Here is a 14190-nt window from a genome sequence, read left to right on the forward strand (position 1 = left end):
GCCCAGGATGCCCCGCAGCCCCGGGACGCGCCTCAAACCCGCCAAATACATCCCGGTGGCCACGGCCGCCGCGCTGCTGGTCGGCTCCAGCACCTTGTTCTTCGTGTTCACGTGAGTCCCCGCCGGGCCACGGCGGGCACATCCGGGTGGGCGACGGGCTTAGCGATCGGGTCCTGCGTCCCCATTGTGGGAGGGCTGAGAGGCTGGGCTCCCAGTGCGCCCTGCCAGCAGCCTCAGAGCCAGCAAGGCCGGGTGGGTTTACAGCCGTGCGTGGTGGGCACCTCTCAGCGTGCCAGGTACACAGGTCCTGAGTGCGAGGCGCTGGCCAGACGGGAGCGTGTGCGGAGGCCGCCAGGGTGTGGCTGTAACTCCCGAAACCCGATGGGGGCCACGGAGGAACGTGGGCGCCCAGAGCTACCAGCCCACCTCACCCCACCAGGAGCCCTTTGGGCCATGGGGCCTGGGCCAGAGCCCAGCTGTTATCCCATATAGGTGTGGCCTGGTCTGGCCTGATCTGGCAGCCACTTGCCTGCCCTGGCCGCCACTTGCCTGCCCTCAGTCGTGGGCAAAGCTGGATGGACCATCCGGTGAGGTCAACAGCGGGCAGGGCCAGGCCACACCTGGGACAGAGCTTTGCACAGCTGGGAATCAGAAGTAGGATAGAAGGCAGACGGGGACATCCGGCCTTGACATTCATACCTGAACAGTGGGCAGACTGGCAGGGCAGGGTGCTGTGTGGACAACATGGACCTCTTTCTGTGGGGTTCACCTGCCCCAAGGCTCCCTTGGGTGGGAGAAGGGGCCCCAGATTTTGTCATGTGGCTCTTCCTTCCAAACATCTGAGGCAGAGCCCAGGGGTCACAGCGGCTAGGATGACAGCTTCGGCCAGTTGGTAAGACTTTCTGGGGACCCCATCTTGGAGAGTGCTGTCCTGAGTCAGCGGGCTTGATGGCGAGTAGGCTGGGAGCAGCCAGGGCTGACGGTGGGTCCGCTCCTTACACTTTAATAGGAGCCAGTCAGGACAGGGCACCTGTTGGGGCAGGAGAAGCCCTGTCTGCATGGGGTAGGAGCCCCCGGGGCGGGTGCTGGAGCCTGCGGGCCGGGTTTAAAAAAGGCCTGTGTGGACGGGCTTATTTCTGGCTTGGGCGAGCAGGCGTGTTCCTCTGCACACAGATGCTGCTGGGCCGCAGGAGGCGGGGGAAGAGAAGGCCGGTGGGTGGATGGACCTGGCTGGGGAGCTGTCCTGGGGGTGTAGGCTAAGGGGGATGTGTCCTTTCGGGGCGTCTGGGGGAGAAGGTCCCACCCAATGCTGACCCTGCCACGCTGGCCTCGATTTCCCCGGTGAATGGATGAGGAGTGTGGGAGTCTCAGTGAGGGGGTGTCTCGGTACTGTTCTCTTTGGGCTGTTTCTTTCCCTCCCCGACTTTAAAAGTAACTCAGGTTGTCTGTTGAGAACTGATGAGACTTTTTAAGAGGTTGGTGCCGACTCTGCCCCCAGATGGGTATCCCGTAGGCGGCCCCCTCCTCCTTCGCTGAGCTTCTGATGGCCCACTTGCCCTTCTTGTGTCTTGTGATGTTTAAAAACATGGGGCCTGAGATGTGGGTGTTCCCTCCGAATTTACCCCGATAGTGGCTGCCAAGGTTAGCTTCCCGTTTGCCAAGTGCCAGTTCTCTGTGTGTGCCGGGAAGGTGGAGGGTCTGGGTTCCAGAACAGCAGTGCTGGTGAGGCACAGGGGTTCCCCAGGGGCTGCAGGAGTCCTTCCTCGGCTTCAGTGTCACCCAGACTGTGTGCACCTGCTTTTGACCTTGGCTGGCACATTCTAGGGAGCTGGGGCTCCGGTGCGCAGCAGCCATGCAGCAAACCCTCAGAGTCCCGCTAATCCCTCAATCCAGGGCTTCCCAGCCAGGCCAGCTCTCTAGGCCCCCTCCCAAGTTCTGCTGGTCAGATGGTTATTGGGGATCCTAATTTGCTTCCACTCTTATCTTGTGAGGCGGCTCAGAGAATGGGGCTCTCCTGCCTGTGGCTATCGAGTCTGTGGGTACTGGGCACACCTATAGGTCCTAGGTCAGTTCAGGCTGTCGGTCTCAGACCTTCTGCTTGGAGTGAGCCTCTTCTCACCCCGGCAGCCACCTTCTGTGGCCGGGCTGGATGCTGGAAGGGTGTTCACTGCTACACCAAGTTGGAACCTGCCACCGTTCCCGACCCTGTCCCCAGAGTTTCCAGGTCTCATCACCTGTCTTCCCGTGCTTACAGGTTGATTTTCCCCAGCTCTCTTCTGTGTGTTGAGGAGTATATTGTCACAGGGTTTTGCAGGGGACAGGGGATTTGATGAGGCTGGACACATGAGAAGGATTCCCCAAAAGGCCTCTATTGTTCCTGCTTTCACTCCATGTACTCGGGATGTGTGTGCATGCTGCCAGGCTGGTGCCCAGAGAGCCGCCTCCTCCTGGAAGCCTTCCTGGGTTCCTGGTGGGGTTAGTGTCAATCTGGGCCCCAAATACGTGCCCCCCCCTACTGTGTATACTATCAGCCTGGACCCGGTGTTGGGTAAAGTCTGAGGGTCCCCAGGCTGATTCTGTGCCTTGTCCCCTCAACTCACAGAGCCCCTCAGAATGATGGGGACCCTGGTGTGAACATCAGGCTAAGCTGTTTTACTCGCTGGCCACTGCCTAGGATGGTGTGGCTGGTTTCCAGGTGCTCCCTAACCCCAGGGACCATCAGAGAGCTGTGAACTGGACTATATGGAGCTCAGGGACTCTTCCAGCGAGGCCTGGCTGTGTATGGCCTTTTTGAGCCTCAGTTTCCCCACTTGCCCAGGTTCTGCCTAGGGGTCTGATGGTGTGCTGAGCCCTCTGAGGCGAGGGGTGACCGTGCAGCTGCAGCACCAATTTCTCCAGCTAGGCCGGGACAAGGGACAGGGATCCCTCCGGGCAGCCCCTGAAGGCGAGTGCCACCCTCAAACACTGTGTTAATAAAAAGCCCGTTTTAAATGAAAACGGCTGATTTAAAACTTTCCACTCCACATTTAGCTGCCGCACACATGCTGCCCCGCGGAACCCACCCCTCCCAGCAGCTGGGTGGTGTCTCCCTGCCAGCCCAGGCGGGATGCAGGGCCGAGACCTGGGTGGGGCCCACGCCTGTGGCACGTGTCCTGGCCCAGGGCCCTGACATCGGAGAGGGAGGGAGGGAGGGGAAGGCCAGGGGCCACAGGCCTGCACTCCTCAGCTTGTCAGGCCCAACCCCAGTCCGCCTCTGGCCTGCAGTGTGGGTTGGCCCAGCGGGTTATGGCAGAAGGCTGTAGCTGCCCAGAAGAGCTCCTCAGATGGAGGGCACACCATGCAGGCCAGGTGCCCCACCGCCAGGTGCCCCACTGCCAGGTCAGAGGACGCACGGCCTCATTTCTCTGACAACCTGGATGTGACAGCCTGAGTTGGGACAGCTGGCAGGCATCTTCTGTTTACCGCCCTTTCCTGAGGCTGGCTTCACCCCTCTAGCCAGAAGAGCTGGACCCCAGCTCTGAGCGAGATGCCCTCGGGAAAGGAGGGCAGCAGTTGGACATCAGCAACAGGCCAGGTTTGGAAATGCGCATGGTGACCACTCGAGATCTGCTTTGTGGCACTGGGTGGCCTTTGTCCACGGTGGGCACCAGGTACGGGGCAGGGGCTGCAGGTTTTCTGACGGGAGCCTGAGCCGCTGTCCCCTACCTCCAGCCCCCCAAGCCCAGGATCAGGTGCTTCCCCTCTGTATGACCCCCTTCCCTCTCTGGTGGCCTCTTAGACTGCCCCAAAGATGTCATATTATATTAGGGCTCTCTGGTAGGGGTCCCCCAGCGCTGGAACTGGAGTGCTAGCCACCCTTATTGGGGCCCAGAATTCAGTTGCCTTGGGAAAAAGAAAGGGGGTAAGTTCGGAGTGGACACAGGTACACACACACACACACACACACACACACACACACACACGAAAATGCAGACTTACATGTGAACATGAATACACACAGGGACACACAGAGCCACGCACCCATATACGTATGATTGTATGTAGCACACGCTTGTGTGAACATGCAGAGACGTGCACGCATGAACACGAGTATACACAGGGACACACACACAGCCATGTGCACGCACTTGGACACACACACGCACCGTGGCACACACATGCTCACATACATACATGTGCATGCCCGGGAACACGGTGTTCAAGGAGGCGTGCACGAGAACTGTAAGTGCAGGTGCACACGCGCATACACACGTGGACACAGGAGGTATACATGTACGAATGCACACTCTTATCCACAAGTGGAACACATACACGTACACAGCCATGCAACCTTGTACACAGTGATGCAAATGCACGGGGAGACATGTTCGCGCATGTGACACGTGGTCACACACAGACAGGTCCCCTCCCTCTGCCACTCTCAGCCCTGTTTCTACCCCTGCTCAGTCTCTGCTCGGGGTGGCCCTCGGCTTCTCAGGGGTCCTCCTCCTCACACTCAGGGAAGGTCTAGGGTGTAGAACCAGTAGTCTGCGGGGCCTCAGTTCCCACTTACTTGAGGCACACGAGTGGCCTGGGGAGAGCTCTGATCACCTTTGAGGTAGAGAGGTTTGCAAACAGTCTGGTTCCCTCAGCTGCAGGGCCCAAGGGGTCTACCTGAAGCCGGGGCGTGAAGGCAGCAGGGGAAGGGTCTAGTTCCGGCCTCGAACACACGTCCAAGGCCTCAGAGTCTCCGCCTCTCATCTGCACAGTGTGGACAAGAGGGCCAGGTCTGAGTGGATACAGGACCAGTCTCATGTTGCACGTGAAAAGCTAAGAGCGGTGTCATGCTGGCCACTTCTCCCACCGTGTGTCCTTCCTCCAGCTGCCCATGGTTGTCCGTCCCACCCTCCACCAGGGCAGCCTGTGGCTGTTAGTCCCGATCCTGAAAGGTTTAGCGGTGTCTCTGTGCGTGGCCCACAGCCTTATTTTTTGTGACCATCCTTCCCAGAAGAGCTTGTAGGACACTCATCCCCGCCCCCAGCTGGGGTCAGTCCTCTCTTGGGGTGTCTTTCCTTCTGCCAGGTGCGTGTCCTCACCTTGCCACGCGGGCCACCCCAGGGCTCCCAGTCTCTCCTTATTGAGTTGCCTCGAGCATGTTCTGAGCATCGTCTGTATACAAGGCCCTCGGGACAGGAAGCGAGGACAGGTGCCTGCCGTGGGCTCTCCAAGGGGGTGCAGAAGGCGGTGACCGCCCTGGCAGAGGGGACTCGTGTATATGTGTGTGTGTGTGTGTGTGTGTGTGTGTGTGTGTGTGTGTGTGTGTGTAAAGCCCCGCAGCCCCGCGTGTGTGCTCACCTCCTGGGTCTAGGCCCCGGGAAAGAGGAGGGCGGGCTTGGCTCCGGCCCCGCCGGGTGTGCTGCCGTGGGAAGCGGAATCTTTAAATAGTCTCTTGTTTCCCACTAAAAATAGCGAAGTTCTGCTGCGTGGAGCCTGGTTGCTCGGGCACACGGCTGGCTCCTGGCCAAGGCAGGCATAGGCACCAGCGTGGACAACATGTGCCGGACGTGTCCCCACCGTGGGGCCGCCGTGGTTATGTGAGCGGGGAACGGACCCCCACAGCCTTCAGCCGGGCAGATATATTAGGGTGTGAGCAATGGGCAGAGCTGCACGGACCCTCCCGGGGAGCTGTGCCAGGCCGGTATGGGCGGTGGACCAGGATGCCTGGGAGTCCAGGAGGGCTTCCTGGAAGAGGGAGCGCATTGGAACCGGGTGATATGAGGATGTGAAAGGGGAGGGTGAGCTCCTTCAGAGTCACTGGTTGCTGCTCTCCGGCTTCAGGAGAGGAAGGAGAATCAGTCGAGAGCGAGGGGCTGATAGGGACGTGCCCAGCGGTCAAGGTCCTTCAGGGTCGACAGGATGACATTCCCGTTTGTATACTGAACAAGGATTGTGAGGGGGCTCCCAGGGCACCTCAGGATCTTCCTGGAGAGGAGCCCCTGCTGAGCTGAGGCCTGGCGCTGACAGCCCAGGCGGGCCACCAGCCTGCCCCTCCAGTGCCAGGACTCACTCACAGCTCGACTGGAGAGTTCAGGGAGGTGGCATGGCTGTGGGCACCCTGCCTGAATGGTCTCCAGGCCTCACTTTCCTCACCTGTGAGCTGAGGTACTGACTGTGGCCTCACAGAGTGGCTGCTCAGGTCAGGCACAAAGGCCGCCGGCAGTGGCTAAGCTCATGCTGGCGGCCAGCGAGGCAGGGCTCTCGGTGGGGCCACGGTGGCCCCAGACTCCCATGACAGCTGCAGAGCTGACGCCAAGTCCTTCTACATTCTTTGTGTCCCTGCCTCTCCTATCCATTCCTCCATGTCCCTTTCTCTCCTGTCCTCTCCCCCGGGTCTCTCCCTCTCCTGTCCACTCCCCCATGTCCCTCCCTCTCCTGTCCTCTCCCCCGTGTCCCTCCCTCTCCTGTCCTCTCCCCCATGTCCCTCCCTCCCCTGTCCACTCTCCCGTGTCCCTCCTTCTCCTGTCCTCTCCCCCATGTCCCTCCCTCCCCTGTCCACTCTCCCGTGTCCCTCCTTCTCCTGTCCTCTCCCCCATGTCCCTCCCTCCCATGTATACTCCCTTGTGTCCCTCCCTCTCCTGTCCTCTCCCCCGTGTCCCTCCTTCCCCTGTCCACTCCCCCGTGTCCCTCCCTCTCCTGTCCTCTTCCCCCATGTCCCTCCTTCCCCTGTCCACTCCCCCATGTCCCTTCCTCTCCTATCCACTCCCCCGTGTCCCTCCCTCTCCTGTCCACTCCCCCGTGTCCCTCCCTCTCCTGTCCTCTCCCCCGTGTCCCTCCCTCCCCTGTCCACTCCCCATGTCCCTCCCTCTCCTGCCCACTCCCCCGTGTCCCTTACCTCTTTGTCCACTCCCCCGTGTCCCTACTTCTCCTGTCCACTCCCCTGTGTCCCTCCCTCTCCAGTCCACTCCCCCGCGTCCCTCCCTCTCCTGTCCACTCCCCCGTGTCCCTGACTCTCTTGTCCACACCCCCATGTGTCCTTGCCTCTGTCCACCCCACCTCAGCCTGGCTTTCTGGTTTGCTGTCAACCACAGGTGCCCGTGGCTGACACATGCCGTGTCCCCAGCAGTCCCTGTCTACAATGGCATCATCTTCCTCTTTGTCCTGGCCAATTTCAGCATGGCCACCTTCATGGACCCTGGAGTCTTCCCACGAGGTAGGCCTGCGCCTGGGAGCTCCGCTGGTCCCTCCTGCCAGAGTGTTAAGTGGCCGGCCAGCTCGGGAGTTCCTTCAGGACCTAGGGGGTGACCTAGCAGAGTGTGTGTTTGTGTGTGTGTGTGTGTGTGTGTGTGTGTGTGTGTGTTGTGTGTGTGTGTGAGAGAGAGAGAGAGAGAGAGGCCCCCCAGCCAAAGAAGTCACCTTTCTGCCTTGCCCTCTTGCCCTGGCCTGCAGCGGACGAGGACGAGGACAAGGAGGACGACTTCCGGGCACCCCTGTACAAGAACGTGGATGTGAGGGGCATCCAGGTCCGCATGAAGTGGTGTGCCACGTGCCACTTCTACCGTCCACCCCGCTGCTCCCACTGCAGCGTCTGCGACAACTGCGTGGAGGTGACCGCCTGTCCCCCGCCCCGCTCCAGGCCCCGGCTGCTGGGGTCCCTCCGTCTCCCACCCCCCGCCCACCCCGACGTGACGCCCTGCTCCCCGCCAGGACTTTGACCACCACTGCCCCTGGGTCAACAACTGCATCGGCCGCCGCAACTACCGCTACTTCTTCCTGTTCCTGCTGTCGCTCAGCGCACACATGGTGGGCGTGGTGGCCTTCGGTCTGGTCTACGTGCTGAACCACGCTGAGGGCCTGGGCGCGGCCCACACCACCATCACGTATCCTTGGCCCCCGCGCCCTCCACTGTGAAGCCAGTGCTGGGCCGGGGGACACCTGCCCCCCTCCAAGGGCAGCCAAAGCTGGGGTGGGGGGTCCCCAGCGGGTGGGTCTCCGGTCCCCAGCTGGGTGGGGCGGGGTGCTGTCCACCTGCGGGCTCCGAGCATCCCACCCTCAGTGGGTTCTGCCACGTCTCCCTTGCACTGTTGGACAACTTAACGGTCCAGAATGGTGGTCATGTGTGTGGCTGGCCTCTTCTTCATCCCTGTCATTGGCCTCACCGGCTTCCACGTGGTGCTGGTCACGCGGGGGCGCACCACCAATGAGCAGGTACAGACTGCTGATGAGGCTGGGAAGTGTCCCCAGCCAGCCGGGAGGGCAGGGGAGGGACGCGGGACTGCCCTCAGGTGGCCGGCTCTGCACGTAGTTTGTCCAGAAGACTCTGCGGTGGGGCCTTGCCTGCCCTGCTCCTCTGTGGAAGCCTGGCTGTAGTGTCCATGCAGCCAGACACCCCATGCCAATCCCCCTGCATCCTTGCCCTTTCTGCCCTCTGCCCCGGCCCCCAGCTCCAAGGGGCCAGGTTGGCTGAGGACTCCCATGTCTGCAGGTGACAGGGAAGTTCCGTGGGGGTGTGAACCCCTTCACCCGAGGCTGCTACGGGAACGTGGAGCACGTGCTTTGCAGCCCTCTGGCTCCCCGGTGAGGGCAGCAGGCAGGATGGCAGGGCCCTCTGCCGGGCAGAGGTGGGGTGGGTGGGCAGCTGGGACCCCCGAGCATGCCTGCCATGGTGCTGACCACCGCCCCGCACAGGTACGTGGTGGAGCCACCCCGCCTGCCACTTGCCATCAGCCTGAAGCCGCCCTTCCTGCGACCAGAGCTCCTGGAGCGAGGCGCCCCGCTCAAGGTCAAGCTCAGTGACAATGGGCTCAAGGCCAGCCTGGGCCACAGCAAGGTGGGGAGCCCAGCAGTTTGGGGGTCAGAGTGGGGAGCAGGGAGCCTAGGAGAGGTAGGGGGAGCCCCCAAGGGTATAAACAGTTAAGTGCTCTGGAAAGGTTGGCACTTCCATCCCACCCAGAGGGGCCTTGGAGGGTCCACAGACCTGGTGATCTGCTCCCGCGGACTTGAGAACCCAGCAGACCAGAGTCCTGCCCTGTTGATACAGGGTGGCCAGCGGGCCAGCCGACTCGGACGATGGCAGAGCAGGGAGCTGGGTGGCTCTTGGGAAGGACTCCCTATTAAGCCCACCCCTCCCTCTCATTCCACTTGTCACTGATCCCTCCCAAACCCCCACCAGTCCAAGGGTAGCCTAGACCAACTGGACGAGAAGCCGATGGACCTGGGGCCACCCCTTCCCCCAAAGGTGGAGGCCGGCACCTTCAGCAGTGACCTGCAGACGCCGCGCCGGGGCAGTGCCGGTGAGGTGGGGATGACCTAAAAACCACGGGGACATGTGGGATGGCAGCCCGTCCACCTCAGCCTGACCACTGTCCATCTGTCCAGAGAGTGCCCTATCTGTCCAGAGGACCAGTCCCCCGACACCCGCCATGTACAAGTTCCGGCCTGCCTTCTCCACAGGTCCCAAGCCGCCCTTCTGTGGCCAGGCAGAGCAGGTGAGGGGCTGGCCCTGGTCAGCTAAGGTGCTGTGGGTGACCCTGGGGCCCCACTAGTAGGTCTGTGATGGGCAGTGGAGAGTGGACAGATCCAGCAAGCCAGCTCTGCCGTCCCCTTGGCAAGTATCGGGTCTGGGCCTAGTGGGCAGCTGCCCCCGTGCCCCGTGCGCCAAGATGCCTGAAATTCCACCCCTAGTCATGCTGCAGGGCCCACGGGAAGACTTCAGGAGAATTTGAGATCTGTTTGCAAAAGAGCGTTTTTTTTTTCCTGAGTCCTGAGCCCTGTGAAGCAGTGGGCTGTGCTGGGGGTGTTTAGGGAACGGTCTGTCCCTGTGTGTCCCATGGCCTTCAAGGCCAGTGAGTGGGCGGCTGCTATCCACAGCACCTGCAGGGGTGCAGCCCCTCTGGTGAACCTCAGTGGACAGGGCCTTACATGGCCAGTTCTCCCGTCATCTCCCTCCTGGGGTCGTCCTGGCTTCCACAGAGGGGTCAAGCTGTTCGGCCAAGGGTGCTGAGGCCACATCTGCCCCCACTCTGCAGCCCTGTCCCCTTAGAATTTGAGACTCCCTGTATTTTGGTCCACACCCAGGCCTGTGTGTGTTAAATCCCGTAGAGGCCAGGACCCCGCCCTATACACTGTGGCTTCTGTGAGCTTGGGGAGGAGGGGGTCCTGGGCCTGCTGCACGGCCATCCCCTGTCCTCATGCTGCCAGGCTGGCCCACAGGGCTGCAGCGTGTCCTTGGGAGGCCCCTGGGCGGCAGGTGACAGGTGTGGTCACTCCTGCATTCTGGGCACAGCTGCTGCAGGGCACACAGCCACCAGGCCTCCAGATAGGGCACAGCCTCCGTCCACTCTGCCCTGTCCTGAGCTCAGGGAGCTGCAGGGGGAGTGGACAGGCTAGAGGCCACACACTTTCCACCACATTCCCCCTTATGAGCTTAGAGTGCCCACTGACTGCAAGAGCAGGGGAGATCTGGCTGAGCAGGGCGAGTGGACGTGCCCTCTCTCTCCCTGCAGGTCCAAGGCCCAGACTCCCTGACGCTGGGGGATGACAGCATCCACAGCCTGGACTTCACATCTGAGCCCAGCCTGGACCTCTCCGACTACCCACCGGGGGGCCTGCACGCGGCCTACCCGCCGTCCCCTCCGCTCAGCGCCGCCGATGCCTTCTCGGGCGCCCTGCGCACCCTGAGCCTCAAGGCTGCAGGCCGGCGTGGCGGGGACCACGTGGCCCTGCAGCCCCTGCGGGCCGAGGGCGGGCCTCCCACCCCCCACCGCACCCTCTTCACCCCGCACGCGCTGCCCAACCGCAACGGCAGCCTGTCCTACGACAGCCTCCTGAACCCCGGCTCGCCCGGGGGCCACACGTGCCCAGCCCACCCCTCGGCCGGGGTCGCTGGCTACCGTTCACCCTACCTGCACCCCGGAGCAGCGGCCGAGCCGCCTCGGCCCCCACCCCGCAGTTTCAGCCCCGTCCTTGGCCCGCGGCCGCGGGAGCCCTCGCCCGTGCGCTACGACAACCTGTCGCGGACCATCATGGCATCCATCCAGGAGCACAAGGACAGGGAGGAGCGCGAGAGGCTGCTGCGCTCCCAGGCCGACTCGCTTTTTGGCGACTCGGGGGTCTACGACGCCCCCAGCTCCTACAGCCTGCAGCAGGCCAGCACGCTCTCTGAGGGGCCCCGTGGCCCCCCGATGCGCTACAGCTCACGGGACAACCTCGTGTCAGGGCCCGGCTTTGGGGGCGCCCGCAACCCCGCCCTGCAGACCTCCATGTCCTCGCTGTCCAGCTCGGTGAGCCGGGCCCCGAGGACGTCCTCCTCCTCCCTGCAGGCCGACCTGGCCAACAGCCACGCCCCGGGACCCCGGCCGGCCAGCGGCCCCCACCGGTCGCCGGCTCGCCACGGGCCACCCTCCCCGCCCAGCACCCCGCGCTCGCCCTCCTATGCAGGCTCCAAAGCTGTGTCCTTCATCCACACGGATCTCCCCGAGCCACCGCCCGCGCTGGCTGTGCAGAGGTGGGTGGGCCGGGGACCGGGGGTGGGCGTCAGGCCGGAGCCCAGCCTGTGGTTCTCTCCAGCCTGGCCTTCGAGGGTGGCCTTGGGAGGTCCAGTGTTGCCCCTGGGGACAGCCTGGGAGCTGCCAGTGAGGGACGGACAGGCGGAGGGCAGAGGGTGGCCGCATGTCAGGGACACCCCGGGTGTGTCTTGAGCCCAGGGCCCACATTCTCCTGAGCTGGGACAGCTCCCTGTAGAGATGGGGTGCTGTTGCTCCCTTGATAATGGCCTCCGTCCTCCCTGCCAGGCTGTCCATGTCCAGGTCAGCCTGTTTGGGGCTCTCACGGGCCTGCTCTGCCGTTGCTGGGGATGCCGGGTGCTGGGCCTACGGATGCCACACCCTTAGTGGAGTGTACCCTAGAAAGTAGAGACTTGCTGAAGGGGAAACTGAGGCTGGGAAAGGCAGGCTCCTTGCCTTCAGTGTCAGGACTGTGCCCGGCACCACACAGGGTACATCCTGGCTTCTCCCCACCTGGCCATTCTGAGCACGGGAGGATGTGACCATCAGGCCCCTGCCCAGGCCACATGGCCAAGAAGGGCTGGGCTCTGAGTGGCTCAGCTGAAGTGTGGCCTTCTCGGTGGTATTGTGGGAGGAGGTGGCTGTGGTGGGCATGACAGGCAGGGAGGCCGAGAACCCACCGAGGGGGCAGCAGGGGTTCCAGGAACCCCTGATAGTTGAGATCCTATTGGTCAGTGCTGGGCAGGCCAGAGGGCACCCTCTCGGTTTGCAAAGAGGTGGTGGGGCAGGGATCAGCCAGGGTCACCTCTGGACCCTCAGCTCGGTACCAGGACAGGCCCACCTGGTCTTCTACACCAGCAGGGTGCTTGGCTGCTGGGAGAGTCGGGCAGGAGGGTCACTAAGTCGTGGAGAGGTCCTTACTGGTCACGCCACACTTCTCTGTAGACGCCAGACTGAGCGATATCTGTCTGTCTGTCTGTCCTGTTTCAGCACAGCCCCTCCCATTTCTGGGTGAGACCTTGACACTCAGGGCAGTGGCTGCTCAGGGCCACCTGGGGGTGTGTCTGTGTCCATCTGGCGTCCTGTCGCCTCCCGTCTGCCTGTCCCTGCCAGGGTCCCGTGTTCACTGTGCATGTCTTTGTGTGTGTGTGCTTGTTTTGTTGCAGGGACCACCCTCAGCTGAAGAACCCCCCAAGTAAGCTTAACGGTCAGTCCCCAGGCCTGGCCCGCCTGGGGACGGCTGCCGGCCCCCCAGGGCCCTCCGCCAGCCCCATCCGGCACACGCTCGTTAAGAAGGTGTCCGGCGTGGGTGGGACCACGTATGAGATCTCAGTGTGAGGACAGCACTGCCTGCCTGCTACAGCGCCACGGGGGACCGGGACCCCAGAGCAGCAGCCCACCCCGACTTCTCTGCCCCCGACTGGTGTGGACACATCCGGAGGAGAGAGGACCTGCCCAGGCTGACCCCCCGATCCCAGCTGCTCACCGGGGAGCTAGACCCCAGGAAGTCTGACCCCGGGGCTTCAGGCAAACCTGTGCACTATTGGGGATGATCTGTGGACCCCACCCTGGCCGGGGCCTCCTTCCTCCACCAGTCTTGGCTCCGTTGCCACCATCCACGTCCCCTCCTTCAGGCTGTCAGTCTCGTGTGTCCCATTGTCCTTACAGACGGGTCAGGGAGAATGGAGAGCCTGGGGCCCCCCCCACCACCACCATCTCTTGGTGGCCTGCAGCCTGCAGGGTGGGGTCCACACGCCCGACTGTTCTTCACGTTGCCTTTTTGTGGACCCTGCTGGAGACGTGGCGCTGGGAAAGCCTGATGGCCCAGCAGGGAGTCCAGCCCCAGGCCTCAGCTCACCGGCGCCAGGACGGTGCTGGGCTCTGATGGGTGGACAGACGGCCAGACAGACAGACGGCCAGCTGTTGGCGAGGGTCCCTGTGCTGTATGTCCAGTCTCGCCCCCGCCTGGCGGGCGTGTGTCCCTGTGTCTGTGTGCTGAGCTGCCGTTGCCACGTCCAGTGTGCCCCCGCCGGGCTGCCGCTGTCCTGCCCGCTGCCCAGAACCGCGTCCATTGAAGCCTTAACCGCTGCTCTATGCTCTTGTGGGGACCAAAGGGGCTGGCACGGGCTTGGGGAGGGGCCCGCTGCCACCCCAGACTCCCGAGACCAGGGGTCCCATCCCAACCCTCCCAGCTGCCCTGCCAGTCCAGACAGCTCGCGCCCCCGCGGCATGCCCGGGCCTGGCCTGCGGCCCCACGGAGCCAGTGGGCATGGCTGCAGAGAGCACGTTGGGGGGGCGAGCGCTTCTCGGGCGCCAGGGCCCCCAGAGTAAGCACACGACAGCGTCCGCTTGCGTTGTGTCTGTTTTATGTTTTTATATCTACATCTATATATCTATAATTTTATTAAAAAAAGAAAAAGCCACTCGGATGCTTTCCTTGGTCAAGGCCAGGCTGTGGTGAGATGGGGCCATGGCACGGTGGGAGGGCTCAGGCCGCAGCCAGGCAGTGACAGAGGCGGCCGCCCACCCACCTGGGCTCCAGCGCCCTGCTGTGTCTCTCCAGGCAGTTGGCAGGATCCGTGGAGAAAGGCTGGGTTGCAGCCTCCCAGGGGTTGTGCCCAGGGCCCCTCGGGTTCAAGGGCCCGGGTGGAGCTCCGGCGGGCCACCCGCTGGCTCCAGGCCCCTTGCTGGTTGTTTCCTTGCAGCTGTA

General features: G+C 63.0%; 1 protein-coding gene across 1 annotated transcript; it reads left to right on the forward strand.

Moving 5' to 3' along the window:
* The first annotated feature begins 6 nt into the window (after positions 1–6).
* Positions 7–12818, forward strand: ZDHHC8 (zinc finger, DHHC-type containing 8). The gene is made up of 11 exons (XM_006890458.1): positions 7–111; positions 7068–7189; positions 7426–7583; positions 7684–7856; positions 8082–8184; positions 8462–8553; positions 8665–8806; positions 9149–9269; positions 9355–9464; positions 10482–11482; positions 12647–12818. Exons 1-11 carry the CDS (start codon positions 8–10, stop codon positions 12816–12818), a joined length of 2298 nt encoding a protein of 765 aa, XP_006890520.1. The 5' UTR covers position 7.
* Positions 12819–14190: the final 1372 nt, after the last annotated feature.

The sequence above is a fragment of the Elephantulus edwardii genome, unplaced genomic scaffold, assembly GCF_000299155.1.
Source record: "Elephantulus edwardii isolate Elephantulus edwardi_28Jun2011 unplaced genomic scaffold, EleEdw1.0 scaffold00089, whole genome shotgun sequence".
Classification (NCBI taxonomy): Eukaryota; Metazoa; Chordata; class Mammalia; order Macroscelidea; family Macroscelididae; genus Elephantulus; species Elephantulus edwardii.